We start from the raw sequence: 25,830 nt of genomic DNA on the forward strand, positions 1-25,830 counted from the left end.
ACAGACAACCAAGATGAAAATTATTTCTCACCTATTATAGTTGGCCCTCCATTAGTTAATCAGTAGATTAATCAAGTGAAATTGTAGCTGACAGGTGTGCAACTCTAATATTTCTAAATGATCGCAAAATCCTGTTTTTGCTCAAAAGTAATTCTTATTGTGTTAATCAGGATTTAGTCCTTAAAGGGTGTTTAAACTGGTTAAACCCATAAATTAAAAGCCTTTCCATCAATTAAAAAAGTGCCTGCATTACACATTTGCAACTTTTTAATAGAAATACTTACTCCACTCACAAGTACAACACGCACCTGTGCCCACAAACAACTGCACAGCTACATAAAATACTTCCAGAAGCGAACTGGATTGTGATACATCCTTTGTTTTCCAGGGAGCAAGGCACAGCTGCCATTTATCCCAATCACCGACATCCTATTTAGACTTGTGTCCTCCACACCCACTTCCATGGCCTCAAAACAAAGTACATTCCTTTCTCAGAAAGGATCTTCAAACGCTATCTTGCTTACATTCAAACAAAGTCATTACCCAACTTCGGCTCAGCCTACCCAGTAACATGCCAAAGTGCAACCCAAACTCACTTCCTCCAAACAGTGTGCGGCGCATTGAAGTCACAACATACCATCTGCCTACCATCCTGTTTACCAGTCTCAATGACCCAGACTTCCTCCCACTCATCATTCCTCCTCCTCCTCCTCTAAATAACTCCACTAGCCATACATGATATGACACCAACTTCCCAGGCAATTATCACAAAATAGAAAACAGGCAGTTATAATCCTTGTCAAAGCAAACCTCGTGTCAAATTAAACAGAGCCTGCCCTAACATATTTGAGAAATTTTTCGGGGTGGGAATTACCCCCTCTCCCAGCATTTCCTTAAAAACCAAAACCACACAACAGCTGACTGGATAACAACACAAGGCTAGCCAATATTATGGATGGGGCAAGTACCACTAGGATGGGAGCAATGGAACACCCAATCTCAGGGAGATGAACTAGGACCAGATCACGACATTACCAAGGAGGCCGGAAGGATACAGGTGTCAACAAGGGTGTCCAACATGACTTTAAGGTGCTGCTCTGCAGCGCCAGGTCAATGGCCAAGAAGACCAGTGCCATCCATGACTTGATCATGGCTGGGGGAACTGACCAGGCACATGTAACAGAGACTTGGTTGGATGAAGCAGATGGGCCTGTTCTTGCTGCTGTTTGTCCACCATGTTTCTCTTACACACAGCAGCCCAGGTCATGTGGGCAGGGAGAGGTGAATGCAGTGGTTTTTAGGAAGCCTTCCGTTTTCATCAGGTGTCCTATTAAGGAGACCCAGTTCTCTGAGTGCATGTTCTAGAACAGTGTTAGAAATTAGCCAAGTGCTGGGCGCATTTTGCAACTGGCATGGGTCTGAACACCAGGTTGGTGAATGGGAAGAGCAAAATGTCACTTAGATAAGGATCTGAAATAGTTTCCTTGGAGCCTGAATTTGTTTTATTCTGGATGGTTTTATTTGAGGTTTTAATGTGCTGTAAACCACTCTGAGATTTGTTCTTTAAAATATAAAATGCTATAGAAATGAAACTAACAACAGCAACCAATTCCAGTTGTGGTGGGGAAATGCCACCTAGACATTCCACTGTGGCGACTAACTTAGGTTTAAGGTGCCATTTGGCAATTAGATTATATATCTAATTATATATCTAGACTTCCTGCCCACCTAGCAGTTCAAAATCACGTCAAAGTGCAAGTAGATAAATAGGTACCACTCCAGCGGCGGGAAGGTAAACGGCATTTCCATGCGCTGCTTTGGTTTGCCAGAAGTGGCTTGGTCATGCTGGCATGCCGGAAAAACTGTCTGTGGACAAATGCTGGCTCCCTTGCCTATAGAGCGAGATAAGCGCGCAACCCCAAAGTCGTTCACAACTGGACCTAATGGTCAGGGGTACCTTTACCTGTATATATCTGGATTATATAACACTAGTTCTGGAATTTGGTCAATAGAGGCAGTACAGGATTCCTATTTGTGTACCAACCACCCTGCGGCACCAAAGATCCCCTGCCTGTTGTTCTGGAGACATTTAACCTGGTGGTCCTGGGGCAATGGTTTTCAACCAGTGTGCTCTGGCACCCTGGGGTGCCTTGAATGATGGTCAGGGGTGCTGCGACCTTGCACACCTGTTTATTGCAGCAGCAGCTACGTGGAGGACGCCCAAGGAGAAGAGGAGAGGAGGATGAGGGGAGGTGTTTTAAAAAGGGTGAGAGGCGATCAGCTCTGCAGGCAAGGGTTGACATAACTGGGCTCCTTGGGCCCCACAGGGGTGCCACAGAAAGAATGTAGCTGGTCAAGGGAGCCATGGACTCAAAAAGGTTGAAAACCTCTGTCCTAGGGCATTTTAACCTCCATGCCAACTTCAGGATTTTAACCCCCATGCAAACTTCAGGATTTTAACCTCCATGCCAACTTGACCATACAAGGGGCTGCTTGAGACATTGTGGAAAGCATGGCTTCCATGAGTCTGTCCTTGCATAAATCTGACCCTACTCAATAGTCATGGAAACGCCTTAGATTTGACATTTTCCTCTATGGACGTGGGTGATCTAACACTAAGTTCCAGTAGAACAAAAGAAGTGCCACGGTCAGATCACTTCCTGGTGCAACTAGACTTTTCTGTGACCCTTCCTTTCTGCAGGGAGGGGCGAGAGATTTGAATGGCCCACCCCCGCCACTTAACGGATCCAAATGGCTTCCAGAAAGTGGTAGGGAATGAATTTTCCCAGGTTGATGGCCTCTCAGCAGATTCCCTGGTGGCCTGATGGAATGCAGAGTTAAACAGGGCTATCAACTGTCTGGCTCCAAAGTGCCCTCTCAATTGCATGGACCCCAGATGGCCTCAAGGTTTCCCCCAGGGCTGAGTCATCACTGAGAAGGCTAGAATGCTGGTGGCGGAAAACTCATTTCATATCAGACCAAACACGGGTGAGAGCTCAACGGGTGAGAGCCTACCTAGTGGCAATAGCGAAGAAAATTTATTCGCCATCTCTATTGCATCCACAGAAAACAGTTCCAGGAGACTCTTGGTTCAAAGTTTAACAGAACCGCCTTCACTATTGGGGTCTAATAAGGACTCCAAGATCTCCTGTAAAGGTTTTACGCAGATGGCGTTCAACAGATTGAGGTTAAATCCTGACAAGACAGAAGTGCTGTTTCTGGGGGACACGGGGAGGGCAGGTGTGGGGGAGCCCCTGGTCCTCAAGAGGGTAACTGTGCCCCTAAAGTAGGGTTGCCATATTTTGAAGAGCAAAAAAGAGGACACATTTGCTGACCTCTACTTTTAACTATGGATCGCTATGACGACTCTACCCATGAAAAAGAGGGCATGTCCTGGAAAAAGAGGACATATGGCAACCCTACCCTGAAGGACCAGGTGAATAGCCTTGGTGTCATTTTGGACTCATAGCTGTCCATGGAGGCACAGGTTAATTCTGAGTCCAGGGCGGCTGTCTTCCAGCTCCATCTGGTACGCCAGCTGAGACCCTACCTACCTGTGCAGTGTTTCACCAGAGGGGTACCTGCTCTGGTTATCTCCCGCTTGAACTACTACAATGCGCTCTACGTGGGGCTACCTTTGAAGGTGACTTGGAAATTACAACCAATCCAGAATGCAGCAGCTAGACTAGTGACTGGGAGTGGCTGCCAGGACCATATAACACTGGTCCTGAGAGACCTGCATTGGCTCCCAGCACATTTCCGAGCATAATTCAAAGTGTTGGTGCTGACCTTTAAAGCCCTAAACGGTCTCGGCCAAGTATACCTGAAGGAATGTCTCCACACCCATCATCCAGTCTGGACACCGAGATCCAGCTCTGAGGGCCTCCAGGTAGTTTCCTCACTGCAAGAAGTGAAGATACAGGGAACCAGGCAGAGGGCTTTCTCGGTGGTGGTGCCCGCCCTTTGGAATGTGCTCCCATCAGATGTAAAGGAGATAAACAACTACAGTGGTACCTCAGGTTAAGTACTTAACCTGAAACTGTTCTTAACCTGAAGCACCACTTTAGCTAATGGGGCCTCCTGCTGCCGCCACGCCGCTGGAGCACTATTTCTGTTCTCATCCTGAAGCAAAGTTCTTAACCTGAAGCCCTATTTCTGGGTTAGCGGGGTCTGTAACCTGAAGCTTATGTAACCCGAGGTACCACTGTATCTGACTTTGAGAAGATATCTGAATGTGAACCCTGTATAGGAAAGTTTTTTTATGTGTGATGTTTTACTTTGGTTTGATAATTTGCTGGAAGACTCCCAGAGTAGCTGGGGCAACCTAGTCACATGTAAAGGTAAAGGTACCCCTGCCCGTACAGGCTAGTCTTGCCAGACTCTAGGGTTGTGCACTCATCTCACTCTAGAGGCCGGGAGCCAGCGCTGTCCGAAGACACTTCCGGGTCACGTGGCCAGCGTGACAAACTGCATCTGGCGAGCCAGCGCAGCACACGGAAACGCCGTTTACCTTCCTGCCAGTAAGCGGTCCCTATTTATCTACTTGCACCCGAGAGTGCTTTCGAACTGCTAGGTTGGCAGGCGCTGGGACCGAACGACGGGAGCGCACCCCGCTGCGGGGATTCGAACCGCCGACCATACGATCGGCAAGTCCTAGGTGCTGAGGCTTTAACCCACAGCGCCACCCGCGTCCATAGTCACATGGGTGGGGTACAAATAATAGAATTATTATTATTATTATTACAGGACTAAATTGCAGGGCTGTCATACATTACCCAACAAAAAGGGTCCAACACTGAACTATTTTGCAGGGCTGGCGTAACTGACTAAGGAAAATCATTAATCCTGCTGTCATTTTTTTTTCTTTGATTTTGGGTACAAACACTACTACCCGGTCACAGCTACTCTCAAATGCTGAATTTCTGGTTTTGCTCTTGCCCTTTGGGGCAGCAATCACTTCTTCACCAGTGAATGAACCAGGAAGTTTTTCTCTCTAGCCTTTTCTTCCTAAATATGAACCATTGCTTTGGGTTATTGTTATTGTTCCTGCTGCTGTTTTTCAAGAATAGTTGTTCTTGCTCCGGGTTAAAAATTGATGCCTGGACACCAGGTCAGCCACAATGGAAGAGTAGGTGTGGTACATGTGTCTTGGGGACCAGGTCTACCCAGCTTGGTAGATTTGCTGCCCAGGCTTCACTGCCACTTACTCAACAGATCTAGTTTTGTACGCTCATGCATGTACTGTGCACACACAAACCCTGGAAAAATGGCTGCAGTTGCCTTTGGGCAATGGAATGGGAAACAGTGATGACTTATGGCGCACTAGTTACTGATTATTTGAACAGGACTTGTGCAGGAGAACTTGAGTGCAGCAAGACCAGTAGCAGAAACTTTATGTTTGGCTATCTATTGTTTTTGCTTTGTATTTATATACTTCAGCCTAGATTGGTTTTTTTTCGTAATATTTAATTTATTCTGTTTGCTAAATTGTTGATTTTTGACATTTTATATATTTGCATATCTTGCATAGTATATATATTTGTATTTCCAATGTCCTCTATTTGAATGTTTTCAACGTTTACTGTAAGCTGCTTTGTGCACAGCTCAATGTGGGAAAGTGGCATATAAGTTAAATCAATCAACCAATTTCCTGGTGATTTGTGTCCATTTGGGGGAGAATAGGGCTTCTTTGGGTAGAAGGGCACGATGTACATTTAATAAAATAATTAACTAGCCATTTAGGTTTTCCACATCAGACACCAAAATGCATTGGATAAGGCATCACTGCTAATTAAATCCTTCTTAGCAGACATAAGTGCTCTGGGTCTTTATCATGAGACTTTAGTTAGAATTTGAACTCGTTGCTGTCTTGGAACTACCCAAGATACCCAAATGGGAAGCAGCTAGTAAGTGGTTTGATCCGTGGATGCAAACTTACAGATAATAATAATAATAATAATAATAATAATAGGCAAACTGAGAGCTACTTGTGATTTCTTTTTACATTTGAAAGGACCTCAGTGGGAGTTGTTGCCTAGCAACAGCCAGCAAAGACAGATTGTTCCCGTCCAGGTCTGAGCGAGATCCAGCTGCTCAGCCCCACTTCCCTGCCTCACTGGATTTGACAGGAGCTTCTGGATGGCATGATACCAGGGAACAACCAGGAAGGGGCAGAAAATGCTGCCTGCTGGACTCGAGAGGTGGGGAACTCTTCTCAGTTCAAGGGCCTCCGTCCCTTGCTTGGTCCCTCCTGCCCCCCAGATGAGAGCCAGTGTGGTGTAGTGGTTAAGAGCGGTAGACTCGTAATCTGGTGAACCGGGTTCGATTCCCTGCTTTTCCACATGCAGCTGCTGGGTGACCTTGGACCAGTCACACTTCTCTGAAGTCTCTCAGCCCCACTCACCTCACAGAGTGTTTGTTGTGGGGGAGGAAGGGAAAGGAGAATGTTAGCCGCTTTGAGACTCCTTCGGGTAGTGATAAAGCGGGATATCAAATCCAAACTCTTCTTCTCTAGTCCTTCATCCTAGTCCCTTTTGCCTGCTCCGTTTACTTTCTCCTAGTTAGCTGCCACTCTATTCCTTTCACTAGACTCCTTTCCTTGCATGACCCAGCAACTTTCTCATCCCAATCCTTTTTCCTGTTCTGTATCAGGAAGTTGATCAGACATACACACACTCATACAACAACAAGGAGCTAAAGGTAAGCTGAAGGCAATATGTGCCACTGCTTGCTCTGCACCAAAGCAGGCCCCAATACTCTTGGCTTTTCATTCCCTTCTCCTCAGCTTCCTACTGTGCCTTGAGAAGATCCCAGAAATGCCATCCTATATCCCACCAGCATCATCCACGAAACTAGGGATGGCAAAAGCAGGGGCCCTTCAAATGTTGGACTCCAACTCCCATCAGCCCCAGGCCAGCATAGCCAATGGTCATAGAGATGGAAGTTGTAGTTCAAAAATATCTGGAGGGCCCATCACTGCACAAAACACTTACTGATAATCTTATGTCCTTGTTTTATTCCTTCCACCTAACTACCTGGCCTCTGCAATGTGTTGAGCTCTCAAACTGTGAATATTTAATAGTTTAATTGTTTGTAGTGCTTATGTGCTACCCGGTAGCAATGTTACCTGGGTGGCTTACAACACTCCAGCATTAAAATGTAATGACAAACCAGCAATAAACAATAAAAAGTAGCACAAAATGTTTAGCAGCAGCAGCTAATAAAACAGTATAATAAGATTCACAGCATTGCTAAAAGTATGCTGCAAATGGGGATTATAAATGCACAGGTCAAAAAATAGTTATGATTCCTAATCAAAATACACAAGCTTTTGCTTTCCACCAGTTCACACATCATGGTAACCAAAACCCTGACTTAGCATAAATGCAAGAGCATGTGCATTCCCAGAGAGACTACAGCTGCTTTGCTCTTCTTCGGGTCCTCCTGCTGCATCACTGAGAGCTAAGCAATGGTTTGGTTTAGCATTTCATCCGTACCTAGGTTCATGATTTGTCTCCTACAAAAAAACCCACGAGCAGTAAGCCATAAAACAAACCGTGGCTATAGCTCATCATTTGTCTGGAGTAAGGGAAACTATGAGCCCAGGTTCCAATGACACACTAAGCCTAACCATGGCTTAGCTCACAGTGGTGCAGCAACAGGCACTGAGGAGCAGCAAAGCAGCAGCAATCTCCCCTGTAGGAAGGAACCCACATCGATTGGCTTAGCATACCATGTGAACTGGGACTGTACTGAGTTGCAACTGCACGGGGCTTTTGGACAATCTAGGAAAGGGGTTAGCAACCTTTTTCAGCCGTGGGCCGGTCCACCGTCCCTCAGACCATGTGGTGGGCTGGACTATATTTTGGAAAAAATAATAATGAACAAATTCCTATGCCCCACAAATAACCCAGAGATGCATTTTAAATAAAAGGACACATTCTACTCACATAAAAACAAACTGATTCCCAGACCATCCACGGGCCAGATTGAGAAGGCGATTGGGCCGCATCTGGCCCCTGGGCCTTAGGTTGTCTACCCCTGATCTAGGAGCAATAGGGAACCTTTATAGGTCAAGTCCACATGTCTTTTGTACTGGAGTATTCTAAGTGTTTTCTGCTTGGCTTTTATCTACTTGGATATAATCCTAATTTCATTTAGTTATAACTTCATTAGGGTCTTACATATGTAAAGATACTAAGCAAGATCATGTATGTGGAGATTAAGGCTGTGGTTTTATGGACAACTATTTGGAAAGAAGTCCCACTGAACAAAGTAGGGCTTACAGACTGGTCCTATGCTTGCAAAATTAATGGATGTTAGAAGAATGCTGGAATGAAGTTATATGGTTTTAGCAGAAATGTTATAAAGAATTAAGCAAAAACTGATTGTTAATGGGCCAAAGTGGAAAATTAAAAGTTAGATTGTATTAAGATAAATTATAGAACAAAAAATTGAGAAGAAAGGATTTGCTGAAATAGCTAATTGAACTAGAATACAAAAAAGGGAGGTGTGAGGGTCGATGAAATAAGTAAATGAAAGGTAAAGATATGGAAATATTAGATGTGTTTTAAAATGTTTTTGTTTTTGTTTTTTGTTGTTGTTTTGCTGCATTGTTTTTTGTTTTTCTTTTTATTTTCGATGTATTGTCTGTTAAATTTTTTATTGTTTCTTTTTTCTTTTTTCTGTAACTATTAAACCTCTAATAAATATTATTTTTTAAAAAAAATACAGTCTGGTCCTATGCATGTTTCTGAAGAACTGTTCAGAATTTTCCAGCAATAAGGCACTAGGCAATTTTTAAAAATGCTATTATGGCAACTAGTTGGTATACATACATTCGGGGAAGAATTGAATTTTCTTTTTTTTAAAGAATCACAAAAATACACAAAGCCAATTAAAAATCAGAATAAAATACACAAAACCAATTAAAAAAGCAGAACAGAAACCAGAATAGAGCAAAGCAAATGCCCTTAGAAACAACAGTCAAAATAAATGCAGCACAGAGATAGCCCTGCATATTGGGAGGGGGTGGGGGTTGTAGCTGCAATGGAACTGGACCTCCTTCATGTGCAAGCCAAGCTTGCCCCCCCCCCCCAGGATAAACTTTGAAGCAGGCCCTACTATTATATCTTTATTGCTGCGGATGTTTGATTTCAATCCACCTTGTATGTGAAAGGTACGGACTCTGCCCCTCAGATAGGATGGGGTGGTTGTCTGTGAACTATAGAGATTATATCCTGATGGGCAGTAAAAAGGGAGGGGGCAGTGGTACGGGCGAGGAAATGAAAGAAAGCCAAAATGTGGGAGGGATTTGCGAGAGGATAAAGTGGAAGGAATCTTCCAATGGAGGCATACTACAATTCAGGGCAACGTTTTTTGCAGCATGTATCACCCAGAAATACTTTGTACTTAGTACCCAGCATAGGCCAATGCAATGGAAGGAACCCTGTTAAAACAAAGAGCTCCGCTTCTAAACATTTAACAAAACCCAAGAAAGCAGATAGCCAAGCAATTCCTGAACTGCATTTCAGTCATCTAATGATGCAGCCAACATGGTAGGCCTGCAATAGGGAGCAGAAAAAGGAACTCACACTACTGCCAATTCAATTCAGAGCCTAGCAACAGCAGAAATGTGGAAATAGGATAGCTAAGCCTTCCTTAAAGTCCATCGCATTAGGACTTCATGGGATAAAAATGAAATAATTGCATTTCCTAACGTAATTACCTGTGCAATCTGACCAGATGCAGGCAAAGGAAGATAGCTGACTCTGGGCATTGAGAAGTTCCCGAAGGGACTCGCCAGTGGATTGTAACCATTCTTAATTACTAAAATAAAGTCACCATTTTGCATTTCCACCTCAAGCACCATATTTTGAGCCACACCTGGCTAACGAATGGTCAAGGCTGCAGTGTGAGTTGTCACAGCCTCTTGCCCACGGATTCTGCACTGCATTTGCCCTTGAGAAATTCATTGCTGATTACTTCATACATGTGCATACCCAGTAGAAACAAGCACATCCATACAGTCCTCTCTATCCATGTCCCCGTACAATATGAGCACGCGTGTGCATTATGAGCTTAAGCCCTTGCAGCATTCCTGCAGAATGATGCTCAACACACACCAGCTCAACACCAACCTTCAACACAGACTATTCATCGTCTCACAACAGTGCATTTCTTATTATTTTTGTGCAATCTTAGAGAAGCCACATTTCATCCAGGAGAAGAAAAACAACAACAACAGAACAAGCCAAAGCTCTTGCCTAACAAATCCAGCTCCACCACTTCGTTAGGCTCCTTCTGCAACGCTTCCAAGCCAGAGTCAGGGTCAGAGCTTTAACCTTGTCGAGCTGCTTGCCTAATCTAGTCGGTGCTGGATTTGTGCACAAGCAAAATAAACTGCAGCTTGGGGCCTCAGATTATGAGAGGCCTCTAAGTAAAAAACAAACTAACTAAACTAACCTAAATTTGGAGTTTTGCATAATTGGTTAATGAAGGAAATAGGAAAACAAACTCATTCTGATATGATGAAATATACTCAACGGCTACGCAATAATTTGCCATGTTGTGTTTATATATCTATTCAGAAATAACAATAATATTGTCTTAATATATACTAATAAATCATATGGTATTTTCATAAGCAAGCAGGCTTATTGCAAGATTGTTATTTTTAAGTTCCACCCTAGCCTATGCATCAGCATGTATACAAATACAATAGTTCATTATTTCTATTTTCATTGTCCTTCTTGTTAGAATAATACAGTCTGGGTAACGCTCAGGGGCCTCTTAAAGCTGCCATAGCTTAGGGCCTCAGCATGTCTTAATCCAGCTCTGGGTTCAGAGGCCGCCAACAGTGCGCACACCAGGTATTCTGGAAGACCACTCCCATCCCTAAGCATGGCCATGTTGGCTGGGGCTGAGGATTATGGCTTTGGCCCATGATCCATGACCTAGTTTTTGCCCTGTAGGTCCCACTGATTTGTTGCAACCCAGACTTTTGGCCAAAGGCCTATGCTGGCTGAGATGCTTTCAAATCCCCAAAGAAAGCACCTGTTATCTACACCTGGCTTTGTTAGACCAATTTTTCCTTCCTCTTACAACTGGCTTAGCAAGACCATTCTCCAACTCATTAAGGTGTAAACACATTAGCATATACAAAAATATTCAGCAGGGCTTAGGCCTCCTGGCTCCTATTTGGAAGCACATTCTGCCTATAGGGATACAGTTGTGGTGGTCTTTTGTAGCATTTGATTCTGGGTAACACAGAGATAACAGATCTGCCTTAAGGCAACTCAGAAAGCAATAAAGATTTCTTTAGAAGTCGAGTCCTAGAACCCCTTGGGGTCACCAGCAGCTGGCAATGGCAGTTAACTCATAACTTCCCTATCAAAATATCAAACCCCTCTACCTTACTAGAAGATGCTATAGGATGAAAGCCATACACTGAAAACACTGTGGACAGGAAATATCCCAGAATAAAAGCTCTCTGGCCAACAGAACACACACTCAGGAACACCAGGAAGCACAAATGAGAAATAGGGCTTGAGGTCGAAATCAGATTGTGCTGTGCACAACGATACAAAACCCTTAAAACAGCAGCTACCTAATTCACGTAGTGATGACAGATAAAAGGCACAAACTTATTCTCTGGTCTCAAATATTGTGTTGGAAAGAATGCTTGGATGTTGCTGCAGTTTTGTTTTTTTAAAATAATCATTGGTTGGGTAACACATAAGAAACATTCAGTACTAGCGCTAGGAAAATGAGAGGTCCCCAGATGCTGGACTAGAAACTTACAGTAACCACAAACGGGAAGAGGAAAATAGAGCATGATTCATAGTTAGCATCTGCATACAAGGCTGCATATAAAGGGGACTCCGCCTCACCCCACCCTTCCAAGCCCCTCAAAGAGGTCGGGTTAAGAGCGAATGGCAACAAGTAATCCGGCAGCAATACAGTAAATGGCTTTTTGCACAATCAAATCCATACAGCCCCTCTCGCAGGGCACACCTAACACATCCCTCCCTCCTAGGAACATCCTCATAGGATACACACGCATCACATGCCACCTCCTCCATAGGAAAGTACATGCACCGCCACCGCCACATCTTTCCAGCCTGCCTCACCCCCCGGGATACCCAGGGGCGCCTCTTTTCTGTGCACCTTCCACGTCTCCCCCTCTTCCACCCATCATACTTCATCTGCGCGCACACACACACGCCGATTCACCGACGACATGCTACGGACGCGAGTTCTCACGGAAAGCGTACGCCAGCGCTGAAACCCGGGTCTCCCTCCACCAGCCATGCATGCCCACTTCCTTTACATGCCTGAAGTTCACCTCAGACCTGTCCGCTCTTGCATGCACACGCACCCCGTTCGCCTTCCTCCTCTTTCGTGCGTATTCCCCAGCCTTCTGCTCCTTCCCCAAGCACTCCTCGGGGTCTCTCTCCGAAGGAGGCGCATCTACACCCGAACCCGCTGCGCGGCAGCACCCTTTCCCGTGCAGACGCTCCTCCAGACCCCAACCCCGGAGCAGCAATGCCCCGGACAGAGCGCGCGGGGAGGGGGGGGGCTGGCAATGGCGAGAATGCAACGCACTTTTCACCCGGGGAAGAGGAGGCGCGCTTGCCGCCTCGGCCATCCGCGCGCAGGAGCGAAGCACGAGCGGCAGCCAGGGCAGCTGCCAGCCTCGCCCGCCCGCCCGCCCGCGCCCCCCCCTCGCCGCACCAGCAAAACACGCGCAGTCCGAAAAGGCGCTTGCAGGGATGCCACGTCCCCGGAGCCCGCACACAGGCAGGGCATTCCGGGGCAGGGGCAGGCGTCGGGGCGGGGGGGGGGGGCACACGAGCAAAGCGGAGTTCTCCCCACCCCCAGCACCCAACAAGTGGCAGGAGGCGAGGGTGTTTGGGTCCTGCCAGGAGCCCGACTACTTGCCCCCCTTTCTTATCCCGGAGGGGGCGCACACAGCGCATCGGGGTGCAGCCATCGGGGGGAAGCCAGGCGTCGCCCACAAACGCCTCCCTGTCGTCCCCCCCCCCGCTGCTTCTCGCCTGTAACGGGAGGGGGGTAGCAATGTGCGCGGAGCCCTCACTGCCTCCCCCCGGGAGCTGCTTCCGATTTCGGGGGCGCTCCCGTCTCCGCAGACTGGAAAAGATTCATTGAGACCCCGATCCGTGAAAAAATAGGGTGTCGAAAAGGAGGGGCGCGGGGGGGGGGGAGAGAGAATGAATCGAATTGGCTCCGGGAGGGAGAGCAGCAACAGAGGCGCCGCAGCTCGGGGGGGGGGGGCGAAGCAGCTGGATGCGGCGAGAGGAAGAAGGACCCGGCGCAGGACCGCAGGCGAGTCGCCTGCCGGCTGGAGCAAAAACTTGACCCCCACAAGCTGCCTACCAAGTATCCCCATCCTCGCCCCTCCACCCAGCCCTCGCCCGTCCGTCTTCGGGGAGCTGCTTCTGCAAGCTGCGCGGCTGCTCGCCCGCCTCTGCTCCCGCCACCCGCAGCCTCGAGCGGGCGCCCGCCTTGCTCGCTTCCCTCCAGCCCGGCGCCCGCATTCCGACACAGCCGCGAGCCGAGCGCGGTCCTCCGCCGCGGGGTCCGCCCTGGCCGCTTCCCGGCTGCCCGCCCGCCCGCTCGCCGCGCCGCGCTTCCTTACTTCGCGGCGCCCGGGGCTTCCTCCTAGCTCGCCGCTCCTCGCCGGGCATCTTCGCCTCCCGCCGCTGCTCTCCGCAGCAAATCCGCCAGCAGCCGGGCTCTCCGAGCCCCCCGCGCCGTCGCGCTCCGCTCCAAATCCGCGCCGCTCCGTTCAGTCCCTTCCACCCGAAGGAAGCCCTCCCGCCTGCCCGCTCGCCCGCGCCACGAGCCCAGCCAAGCAGCCGCTGCTGCCGGGGCGCGCGCCGAGCCGGGCTGTGTCCGAGCCGGAGCTGCTCTCTCGGTGTGTGTGAGGAGGAAGTGCAGGGGAAGCGCAGCCCAGGGATTGCATCGCCGCCCCCCCCCCGCTCCTCGCGCGCGCGCGCGCCGCCGCCGCCTCCCTCTCCGCGCTCGCTCCCTCCCGGCTGGCCTCCTCCTCGCCGTCGTCCTCGCTGCCCGGGGAGAGGGAGGCGGAGCTCCGGCGCCTTGGCAAAGCCGGTGCCCGAGCGAAGCTCCGCGCGGAGGTGGCCGCAGCGCCAGCGACCCAGCCAGCCTCGCGTGCCTTAGCCCAGCCGCGCGCTCGCCTCCGAGGAAGGCGACAAGCTCTCCCCGAGCGCCTCCGGGAGCATCATCGCGCGCCGCCCGGCTCCTCGGCCCCTGACTTGCCTGCTTGGGGGGAAGCGATGGGCAGCCCCGCGCTGCCCGGGGAACTCGCGGCGAGATGCCCGCCTGCCCGCTCCGCGGATTTGCAGCCCGTCCTGCAGCTGCCCGAGCCGCGAGGTCGCGCGCTGGCGCCCGGCAGCAGGAGGCGTCCCACTCGCGGCGGCGGCGGCCACGGCCACTAGGGGCGCGCGAGGCCTGCTCCCCACGAGGCGCGGACGAGGCCTGCGCGCCCGCCTGCCTGCCCTGCTGGCCGGAGCCGCTTGGAGCGCCGCGCCGCCGGCCCGCCGCTCGCTCTCCCCGCGTGACTCCCGCTGACCTTGCCCCCGCCAGCCCTGCCGCCCGCCCGCGCGCCCTCCCCTCCTCCTCCCCCGCTGTCCTCGCGGCCGGTTCCGGTGAGTCACCCGCGCGTCGCCGGCTGCACCTGCCGGGGGAGGAGGGAGCGAGCCGGGACTGCGCACCTGCCCAGCCGCCCGCCCTTCCCCCTCGCCGCCACTGCAGCAACCCCGAGGGGGCTGGCCAGTGCCATGCCGCTGCCCCTCGGGGATCGCGCGGCGGAGCTGCCCTCGGGATCCGTCTCCGGAGAGCAGGCGGCGACCCTCCCGCAGGCCCTTTGGGGCGGGCGGGCGAGGGGCTTCCAGGGAGAACTCCGGGCTGGCGAGGCCAAGATGGTTGCCAGCTGCCCCGGCATCCAGGGCGGCCGAGAAAACAGCGGGGACTCACACGCGGGGAAGCGGCTGCCGAGCGCCGGGGCTCCTCTGCCCCTTTAAGCGGCGCGGGCCCTGCTCTGCCAGTGGTCCGGATTTCCAAGCTGGATCCTGGTCCTTTGCCAAGGACTGAGCGCTCGTTAACATTCAGCCTGGCGCTCCCGGTGCCAAGCTGCCAGGCTCCAGAGATTCCTGGCTCTTGGGCCCCTGCAGGCCGGCCGCGTCAGGCAACTCAGCAGGCGCCTTGCGGAGCCCTACCGGGGTGGGGGGCTGCCGGGCTGCCCTGCTGGCGAGCTCCCAAGTCCGCACGGACGTCTACTCTCTAGCATCGTGAGGAGTAGATTATGGGCAGAGCCAACCTGTTAAAAACACGTGTTGCTTCTTTCCTGCAGCTCCAGGTTTTTTACATGCTTCTCAGCTCTATGAACCTGTTGCGCAGCGCAGCCCCCGCGTTCCTTCTTCCCATACATGCTCCATTCGCCTTCCATAGCCCACTGCACCATCTAGAGGCTGCTTTGTCTTTCAATGGAATGATGGGCTTTATGTGAGTTTGAGTCCTTGGGCTGTGTGTGTGTGTGTTAAAAAGAGAAAGAGAGAGTATCTCTGCATCTTCCTGGGAGAGAGGGGTCTTGTGAGGAATGTGAATTTCTTATCAAAAGACTCTCCCCCCCCCAAAAAAAAAGAGAGTCTCTTAAGGATTCCTGCTGCTCCTCTTTGCTCCTACTCATCTCTCCAGGCTAATCCTCCACTCCTTGCTTGCTCCAGGCTTTTCTGCTACTGCCCACTGCTCTGGAGCTATGTTTATCCCCCCCAGTTTTGTTTCATTTCATCTTAAATTAAATCATATCCAAGGCTTGAAGTTTGCTTTCCCCTAGTACATCACTCGATGCTGATGTTTGGAAAAGCAACGCACTGCAGTGGAACTGGCCACTTCTAGCTTTTTAGTTTGATCTTCACCCACTACTGAACTCTGACCCCAATTAGGATGGCGTTTGCATGTTCCCATTGTAGCTACAAATCTGGCTAAGGTAATGTGCTTGTTGCCCAGCCCAGTCTCAGCGGACTTTGCTCTGTTTACTTTGTAGGTAGGCCTGCAAGGCTTTGTTTGCATAAGATACACAGGTAACTTGTGTGAGGCTGCACCTGCGTTAGAGACTGGGGAAGGGTTATTCTAGTTGGACTAGTTAAGACTAGGAAGCATGCAGCTGGTATCAAAAAGTTACCTTTCCCCTTTTATTTTCTGTCTGCTTCAAAAGCTTGCTGGAGCATCAAGGACGTTGGTGGGTTGAGATCATGTTCAGCTACATGGTCTTCCCAGAAGTACAGTACACTTCCTGTTCCTGTTCCTTCAGGTGTTTCCAGTTCTTAAAAGAGAACTGAATGTTAAGACAGATTTATGAGGAGAGAAATTGAAGTAGCAACGTCCCTCCTCTTAACTCACACAAGAGTCAAAAGGAGGGAGGTTGTCACTTGAATGTCTCTCCTTCAAAATCTGTACCATTAATTAAATCCCATTAATTTCCTGGTGGGTGGTGTTCAGAGGGCTGCATTTGTTTATCTCACACCGCAGTCCTTGAATGGCATGATCCTCTGCGTTTGCCACCTGAGGCAGCTCCTTGCCTGCGCCTTGTGGGTACAGCTGCTTATGACTGAAAAGGCCCTGCCCAAGTCCTTCAGCTTGGTTCCTACTGTGTTCAAGGGGGGGAAGCGAATCTTCGTGAAAGCGTGGGTGATCCTCAGAAGCAGAGCGACTCTCAGCATTGGCTTCTCTCCCTCAACCACCCGCAGGTTTTGATGCTGCCCCTTCCGGAGGACGCTGGGGAGCCCAGCATGGCGCAGAAGAGTCCATCAGCCCTACCTTGCTGTGGCACATTGCACAGAGACAGCTGCAGTGTGGTGCCACGGGGCCTTGTCAGGAAAACAAAGTCTGTGACGGGAGAGTAGCCAGATAAATCTCTAGAAAAGGGGAAATATAGGAGAGCAAATGAACCTTACACGAGAATAAATACTCTCCCCCAACACAAATGCTGCAAACCTGGCTGCTGGTTGCTGTGAGCTGTTTCAAAGGCTCCTCTGTTCTCTCATCAGCTCTGGGCTCCACAGGAGGGGGGAGGGAGAGGATTCGGGCAGCTAATGCTAATAACACAGATGTTCTGACAATTCTCTCCTTCCTACAATTAAAAACAAAAGGCACTGAAAAACAAACATGAGGAAATGAGCAACATGAAAGACTCTAGGCTTTTTTCCTCTTCCCCCATACAGTATTGCTCCTGCAAACAAATACAAGGCGAAACAAAGATGGGTGTCTCTGTGTGGCAGCCTGGGCACCGTGCTAGATCTGAGCGCAATGTTGATTTTTCAAGCCAGGTTCTAATAGTATCTAGGGCACACTTGGGAAGATGTTCTGCTGATATGAGGACCGCCTGGGCTGCTTTTAAGAATTGACTACCAAATGGGTGGGCAGAAAGGAACCACTGATTGGGGAGCGGGCACCGGCTCACACTAAGGGGGGTGGGGAATAGACATGAAATAGACAATGTTATGGTGGTGGTTCAAAGACACAGTGCTAATTCCTGGGTGTTGATTGTGATGACAATCTCAGAGTTGTCATACTGATCAGCAAGTATAGGCAGGAAGCGTGCCAGTTTGGGGTCCTCAGATAGAATGTATGTGCTGATATTCCTGTATAATATTCACATGGATTTGGGGTGTGGCATCACCCTGAGTCCAGGTTATAGTCAGAAGGGTGCCAGACGTCGTGAGACCTTGGGCTGGGGTTGTCAGGAGAGAAGGTTTTGCATTGATTTGGGGCGGTGGGTTTTTTGTTTGTTTGTTTCTGTTTTTTGCAGCATCACTCACATCTTGGAGTGGCACCAGGAAGGTGTTCTTGTGTAGGTGTGATTCCTGTCGCACTGGGCTTTTTATGGAGGCCATGATGTATGCTCTTCCCTGGAAAGCTTTCTCTCTCTTTCCTCTTGCCTGTAGGATACATTCTGCCAAATTATCAAGAGGTTGTTTTTATTACTGTTTTAACTCTTTCTTTAACCTTGTTTTTCTCTCTGCTGCACTTTCACTCACTCATTAATTTTGGTATTTTTCTCACGGTATATAACCCCTGTCACGGCTGCCATGGCAACAGGAGGGAATGCGTTCAGCGCTAAAATATCCTCTCAAAAATAACAAAAATAAGAAAACACAGGCAGCTTGTGTCAGCCACTGCAAATGCCAGTTTGATGCAGACCTTGCGGGGATGGGAGGAAGAGGAAGAGGCTGTGAGCTAGAGGAGAATTCCCGTTATTAGCCCAAGGCCCCTCGAGTCGTGGTCTTGTCTGAAGATTACCAGATGCAGATGGCTGCACCCACTGAATGAGAACCCTCTGAGTTGATGTTGCCCTTTCCCGCTCCCTTTGATGCCAGTTTTCCTTCCTGAATGTGGATTCCCCTGTTCCTTGAGAAGCAAGTCCCAGAAGGCAGTGGCGTAGCGTGGGTTGTCAGCACCCGGGGCAAGGCAAGTAATTTGTGCCCCCTAACCCGTGGATTTGCGCCCCCTAACCCGTGGATTTGCGCCCCCTAACCCGTGGATTTGCGCCCCCTAACCCATGGATTTGCACCCCCTAACCCGTGGATTTGCGCCCCCTAACCCTAACCCTCAGATGTTGCGCCAGGTGCGGCCGGCCCCCCCCTGCACCCCCCACGCTACGCCACTGCCAGAAGGAAATCTGGAAGAGAGGGAAATATTGGCTGCTAATGGTTACATCACTGGTTTGCTCATGTCTTTCAGATTTCCCCCTATGAGCCTAGTATTCCAAATACCAAAAAGAAGAAGCCAGTCCTTTTTAAATATTCCCTGTACAGTATAGGGTGCTTCTTCGGCACCCTGAGTTCTGCTGCTTCCCAAAACGAAGCAGCATTTCTGCTCCCACCCATTCAGTCTGCCAGCTCCCTCTCCTTCGGGTCCTAATTTGTTACCTTGGCCTTTGGAGTCCACACAGAATGCAGAGCACGGACCAAGAGGAGGAAGTGAGGGACCACTGCCCCAGGGGAAGGGAATAGCCCAAATTGCTCAGCTCATTTTTCCTTCACCACATAATACTTCATACCAAAATCTAATAAAACAAGGGATGTTTTTATTGGAGACATTTACATGGCGGGAAAAGAAACACAAACATCTGAGCCATGATGGCTATTCTTCCTCCATGGTTGGAGGCAATGGATTGGGTACCACAGCTGGTACCAGATAATATCTGCTGCATGCCTTCATTTCTATGGCGCTGTGCAGAGAACAGGACCTTCCATGTATGCAGTTCTTGGTAGACCACAAGGGAGGCCTCACAGCAGTCCTAGCAGCAGGGTGCTGAGTGCTCCCAGCTGTTCCTCAGTGGACAACCATCTTGTTCTAGTCAGGTTCGTGCACCTTTGCAAGTTCCATGAGAGGCAGTTCTATAACAGGCAAAGAGATACGCAGAACAGAGATGGAGTCAGAGGCAATGTGACCCCTTCTGTCCTGCTGTTGGCCATGCAGCTGTCAAAGGCGGAAGAGCCCTACTGGAGCAACCACTTGGCAAACCCATGCGTGTGTCGCAGAAACCCCCTCCCCATCCCTGGTGCTGTTCAATAAAAGTTTGCATCTTTGTCACAATGAGTGAGCAAATAAGGAGTCCATGGTGGTAATTCATTGTTGCTACAGATGAGTGTCATGGGACACTAACAGGAAGGGGAACCAGGGACTCAGTTGCTACTGCAGGGGTCACAGTAGCTCCTCTACTGTGGGTATGGGTGCTTCATTCTGTGTTTCTTGGAGAGGTACGGAATACATTTACCAACACTGCAACAGTGCAATAGCAGAGCCATAATGCTGCCCATTATATCTTGAGAACTATGGAAGATAGCATTTAGATTTCCAATGCCATCTCTAACCCTGAGGCCCTGCTTTGGGCAAGAACACAGGTAAGATTCCTCCATTAACTTACCCCATGTTTTATAGACAGTTGCATTTTGCATGGTTAGAGCACGTTCCTGGTAAGCAGTAATCCATGGGACACTGCTATGGGGATGATAACAAGAAACTTGGAAGGATTCTTGAGTGATTCTTGAAACACAGGGAGTACTTAATTGTTAATATGCTACCAAGAACCAGAGTGACATGTGATAATGAGGTAATGTCTTCCATCCCCACAGCAGCCTCCACCATGCCAAGCAATGGGGATTACAGTTATAAGTGGAAAGGCTTTTTAAAAATTATTATTAACCTGCTTCAGCCTTCGGTAGCCCTAAATCAATAACCCCTCAGTGGTGTTTACTTATGTGCAGAGATGCTCAAGTAGGCAATCTTTCTGGGATGGCCACTGTACTGGAAAGGTTTGCATTGGCATGATATTTAGAGGTATTCTTGTTTGAAAAAAGCAAGTTGCCAATGCAGTAGAGTCCGCTTCTTAAATTTCTAGGTATCTGGTTTGCTGTGTTCTAATGCAGCCTTATACCAATGGATGAATCCAGTTTACCATACTTCTCAGTAACAAAACATGTAGCTGCTTCCCAGCCAGCAAGGTCACATAGATTAATAAGGTGGCATTGTGGAATGATTTGGGGCCCAAGAAGGATAGGGGTTTATTTATTAATATAAGCCATACTCTTTTGAAATCTCTTTACGGTTGTTAACCGTGAAATAATTTCCAACTTTCCTGCCAGTTTAGTTTCATTTAACCTGTGAGGTACTCGTTTATTTTGAATTTGTAAATAAAGCAGGATATTAAAATAATGCTAATTGCAATGCTCATTAAGAAGAGCAAATTATGCAAAGTGTAATGTAATGTAATTGGGTTAATCAATTTATCTTCAGCCCATAACTATTGTTATACGACAGAGGGGTTGCTTTGGTTGACGTCAGTGGATGCCAATCAAGCCTGTGATGTTATCTCTGCAGGACTACAGTTTGTGGTAGAAGGGACTGCTGAACTGGTCAAACCAGTTTCTTTATTAAGTTTATGTCCCTGGGATGGGCCTGTGTGCATTCTATTTACATGCCTTAAGAGAGCTGGGAAAGGACAGGTGTGTCACCACTGCAACAACTGGTTGGTGGTGCTATTTCAGGAGGGGGTAGGCTTCCCCCTTCACTCTGCTAGAGGCTACATCATCTAGGAGAACAAAAGACCAACAGCTAGTCTTCCATTTAGTTGGGTTGAAGCTGCAGAGATACACAGAGGCTTGTTTTGCTCTCTGTGCTGAATCCAAAATAATGGTTTTGGGGACATGCCTATAAACTGAACAGGGAAGCCAGAGCTGTTGGAGCTGTAAGCCTTTCCATCTTATGCTCATGTTGCATATATGTGTGAATCAAATCACAAATCCTAAAGACATTACAGTCTCCAGTGATATTCATTCCAAGGAAACAGAACCCCGGCTGAGAACTGGAACGGCTGGAGTCTCTTACCACTCAGAGATTGGGGTGCAAGCAACAGCATTCTCAGGATTTCTCAAAGTTAAAAATTAATCCATTCACATTTTTGCGTGTGAAGGGGACAATAGTCATAAAAGAGTATGGTGGAACCTTTGGAAGTGGGTTCTAGTATATCAAAAGAGACTAGCCAATAGAAGCAAGATGGACAGGAACAGAATGCTAGGCACGAGGAGGGAAAATTCCCCCAACCATTCTAAGGCATGAGCCTTGGTTCTAACTTAAAATATGTGAATATGTGACAATTCTCTGGCAAGCAAAGGCATTCTTGGCACCCTCTTCCCCTGCTGTCAAACTCCTTGTGTCACACACATGAGTCACACATGATCCCAGACGAGTGAGCAAATGTCAGCCCTTGTAATAAGTTTTGTGCTTAGATGATGCTCAAAGCCAATGTGTTTCAAACATAGATTCTGTGGGTAGCCTTCGGCAAGTCTCGGCCTCAATTGCCCACTTGAAGAATGGAATTATTTATTGGTCTTTCTATTGTTATACATTTATGAGCCACTTTTTCCTCAAAGTGACCTGCAGTCAATTAAAATAGACCTTAAAACCATGCAGTTAATTAAAGTGATTTTACATAACTTGACTGCTGGGATAGCTCAGTGAGCAGAGCATGAGACTCTTAAGGTTGTGAGTTTGAGCCCCACGTTGGGCAAAAGATTTTCCTGCATTGCAGGGGGTTGGGCTACATGTTCCTTGTGGTCCCTTCCAGTGGTTTGAAAGCAATAGATGTAAGGGAGAAGAAAGGCATTAAACTGCCAGAATGCCTAACTAGCTAAAACCCATGAAATGTTTACTTGGGGGTCAAGGTACAAGAAGGGCAGCTTCACACATAATGCTGATCTCAAGCTGACCCTCAAAATTCATCAGAGGCAGTGAATGGGGGGGGGGGGAATCAATTTTGGTGATTTTAAAGATGTTCAAGGAGTCCTTCCTTCCTTCCTTCCTTCCTTCCTTCCTTCCTTCCTTCCTTCCTTCCTCTCTCTCTCTCTCTCTCACCCCCCCCCCATTGTAAAGCAGTGGGTGGCCATGCAGCTGTCCAAAGTGGTGGCTGTGGGCTGGTGTCCACCATTTAGTTTTTGCCCTAATGCCCCAGATGTAGCTTCCTTCCAAGGCACCTGGGCTAGGATGGGGGGGGGGCAGCCACTACACAGGCACACAAAGCTGCTATTGGTGGTAGAAAGTTTATTTATTTATTTGCTGCAGCTGCAAGGAGTCACTTAGTGAAAGAGACCCCTTGCTGGCCACCACTGATCTTAAGAAATCCACCACAAATCCCTAGTTCTCCCACCCAGATTTGTGAGCCAAATGTCCTTGAGCCTGTCCACTTGCGGCCGTGGGAAACCCCTCTCAGCAGAAAGCAATACGTGGGCACAGGCTTCAGCTGGCCAGGCTAAAGGGCTGGATGGCGGAAGGGAGGGAATGGCCTTCATCCTAGCAACTCCAGCCATGCATTTGGAGCCAATGCAGGCCCTGAATTTGCTAACCGCTTCAGCCCTGAACCCATCAGTTGTATGCACCATGTTGGAATCAGGGTTGCATTAATCCTCTGAGCGCAAGAAAAGGCCACCACCATACAGTTGAAACCAAAATGGAGCAGCAGCAGCTCTTTATAGCAGTGAATTCCTCCCACAATTAATAACCAACAGATCAACAAAATTGCAACAGGATTCATGAGTTTGAACTGAAAATTCAAAGCGCATTACAAAGAATCTGTGTGACAAACTGCTCATGATTCCAGTACCTGCCATGTTCCGCCTGCATATGCCAAAGCAGACAGGCAGGTGGTGAAAAATGGTTTCTGGTTTAGTGAATTGGTGTGTCAGTTTGTGTGTTTTTTCCTCTGGTGGATGGGAGGGCACTATTTGAATTTTCAGTTAAGGTGCAAAAAATTGGTCAATCCTGCCAAAGAAACAGGTTGTTGTTGTTGTTTAGTAAACTCCTGCACACAGTATTTGCTCTCTGCAGTCCTCTTGATCATGAAAAATGTATAACAAACTCTCTCTCTCTCCTCCCATCTCTCTCTCATTGCTCTGTGCACGGGATCTTCTCCAGTATAGCATCTTTGAATCCCATTAGTCTAGGTATTTACTCTATCTCTAAGATCACTAGGGAAAGGTGTTTAAATAAGATCACCGCAGTTCACAAACAGATACCGCCTCCTTCTCTGAAATGCTGACACCTCTCATTATCTTTTATTCAAGATGTTCAGCCAGCTTTCTGTCCAATTGACAGCAATGCATCCATGCCAATGGATTTAATTTTGTGAGGAGGACTTAATGAGACAGAGCATTAAATTTCTTAAAGGACGTCTAAAGAGGAACATCCTACTGCATTCCTGTCCTCAGCCAATCAGGCTCAAATGCTTCTTGCGTGTGTTTGCTGTTTTATAAAAACAGTAAAGATTATTCTTACTTCCATTTAAATTGGAACTTCTCCAAAAGATCAGGTCTGTTCTGCTCATAGTTCTGATGCTGCTCTTTGATGATTCATGATGCAGACTGTTGTGAGTTTGAGGGGTTTGTCTTTATGATGCCTGAATCTCTTACCGTCCCTGGAGAGCTGGACCCAGCAAGGGTTAAACTCTCTAGGAGGATTCCATTGTTGGACTGAGAGAATGCCCATAGTTACCATCTAAGTATGGTCATTAGACTGACAAGGGAAGCTGCTTTGAGCCAGAGGGCAAATGACCTTCCTCACCTGGCTGATATAAAGAAAGATAAAGGCAGAGAGCTGAGCTAGAAGGAGGCGGAAGCTAGGAGCCCAGAGCCATGCTTGATTTCCGCTGGAATCCAAGGCTGTGCGGATGGGAGAGGCAAGATGTTCTGGGGTGTTGTAAGCCCCTCCATCGTATGATCACGCTGTACATTTGTGTAAATAAACCACATATCATAAAGATGCCACAGTCTCCGCTCTCCCTCATTCCAAGGAAACAGAACCCTGGATTAGCGCTGGGAACCCCTGGACTCACACACTGCTCAGAGGTTGGGGGGGCATGCAACAACACTCGCATAGGTAAAAGGTGAAGGGACCCCTGACTATTAGGTCCAGTCGTGGCTGACTCTGGGGTTGCGGTGCTCATCTCACTTTATTGGCTGAGGGAGCTGGCGTACAGCTTCTGGGTCATGTGGCCAGCATGACTAAGCCGCTTCTGGCAAACCAGAGCAGCGCATGGATACGCCGTTTACCTTCCCACCAGAGCAGTACCTATTTATCTACATGCACTTTGATGTGCTTTCGAACTGCTAGGTTGGCAGGAGCAGGGAAAAGCAACAGGAGCTCACCCCGTGGCAGGGATTCGAACCGCCGACCTTCTGATTGGCAAGTCCTAGGCTCTGTGGTTTAACCCACAGTGCCACCCGCATCCCAACACTTGTATAGTAGCAGCTGTATTCCAGACCATGACACAGCTTCCATGCTAGTCCCACTCAAAGCTTCCTGTTGCCCAGGTGCAACTGAGCAACAGAGACACTTTATTCTTGTCTCAACTAGGGCCTAACCCTGCCCTGAACATTCTGTGTCTGAGGCAAAAAATGCAAAACATCCCGCCACCAAAAATGATCATAGTACACAGTATTGCTGCCCTTGCGGATTGTCCAGAAGATGTGTTTGCTGTTTGGAGCTAACCAGCAGTGGTGTAGCGTGGGGGGTGCAGGGGGGGCCGGCCGCACTGGGCGCAACATCTGGGAGGGTGCGCTCGCACTCGCAGCTCTCTGCCCCTACCTGGCTCACTCACTCTCTCTCACTGCAGTGCTGGCTGTGCGAATCCGATCCGAGCCGCCGGGTTGCCGCCCACTGTGGAGGGGAGGGTGCCAGGCGTGCGGTGCCGTGCGGAGAGAGAGCGAGGGACTATCTGGGGGGAGGGACAGTGCAGCGGGGGGGGGGGGGCGCAAATTACTTGCCTTGCCCCGGGTGCTGACAACCCACGCTATGCCACTGCTAACCAGTACCAACATATCACAGGTTTGTCGAAGCCACTGCACTAGTGGTTTATCTGCTACCAGACCAAGTTCTTACAAAGTCCTAAACAGGTGTGGACTAAGTTCCTCGAGAGACCGCCTCTCCCTTACACCTCTGCCTGGCAGAGGCCTTCCCTGAGGCAGCCCATAAGTGCAGAATTTCCTCCCTGTAGAAGTGTCTCCAGTAGCTTCATTAAGCTGTCATTTCTTCATTTTTCCACACAGCGGACTTACACTTCCTTTTTTTGCCTCTAGCTCTGAACACAGTCGAAAATCCCTTATTGTGATTTTTTTACCTATCTCGAAAGCCTAAGCTCATTCTGAGCTTTAAGCCCCCCTGACACTCCTTCTGTTTCCTATACATGTCCCTTTAAAATATGAGATCATCAGAAAGCTCCTCTTTCACCCACCC

The 25,830-nt window shown here is 48.8% G+C and overlaps 1 protein-coding gene and 1 long non-coding RNA gene across 9 annotated transcripts in view; one reads left to right on the forward strand and one right to left on the reverse strand.

Annotated features, from left to right (window-relative positions):
* PCDH1 (protocadherin 1) overlaps positions 1-25,830 on the reverse strand; it is a 192,083-nt gene that overhangs the window by 71,461 nt on the left and 94,792 nt on the right. Inside the window, exon 2 of one of the 8 annotated variants that reach the window (XM_083448558.1) lies at positions 13,661-13,725. In XM_083448558.1, coding sequence (XP_083304684.1) covers positions 13,661-13,709 — 49 coding nt within the window. In that variant the 5' untranslated portion in view covers positions 13,710-13,725. Of the gene's footprint in view, positions 1-12,606; positions 12,770-13,660; positions 14,192-14,301; positions 14,597-15,018; positions 15,080-15,361; positions 15,402-25,830 lie in introns of those variants that run through there. The other 7 variants (XM_083448560.1, XM_083448562.1, XM_083448561.1 and 4 more) reach the window with 7 other exon arrangements.
* LOC310681250 lies at positions 14,564-24,357 on the forward strand. The gene is made up of 3 exons (XR_014513167.1): positions 14,564-14,690; positions 15,395-18,472; positions 18,717-24,357. It is a non-coding gene; the product is annotated as an uncharacterized lncRNA (long non-coding RNA).

This window comes from Podarcis tiliguerta (assembly GCF_965153285.1).
Source record: "Podarcis tiliguerta genome assembly, chromosome: 7".
Taxonomy (NCBI): domain Eukaryota; kingdom Metazoa; phylum Chordata; class Lepidosauria; order Squamata; family Lacertidae; genus Podarcis; species Podarcis tiliguerta.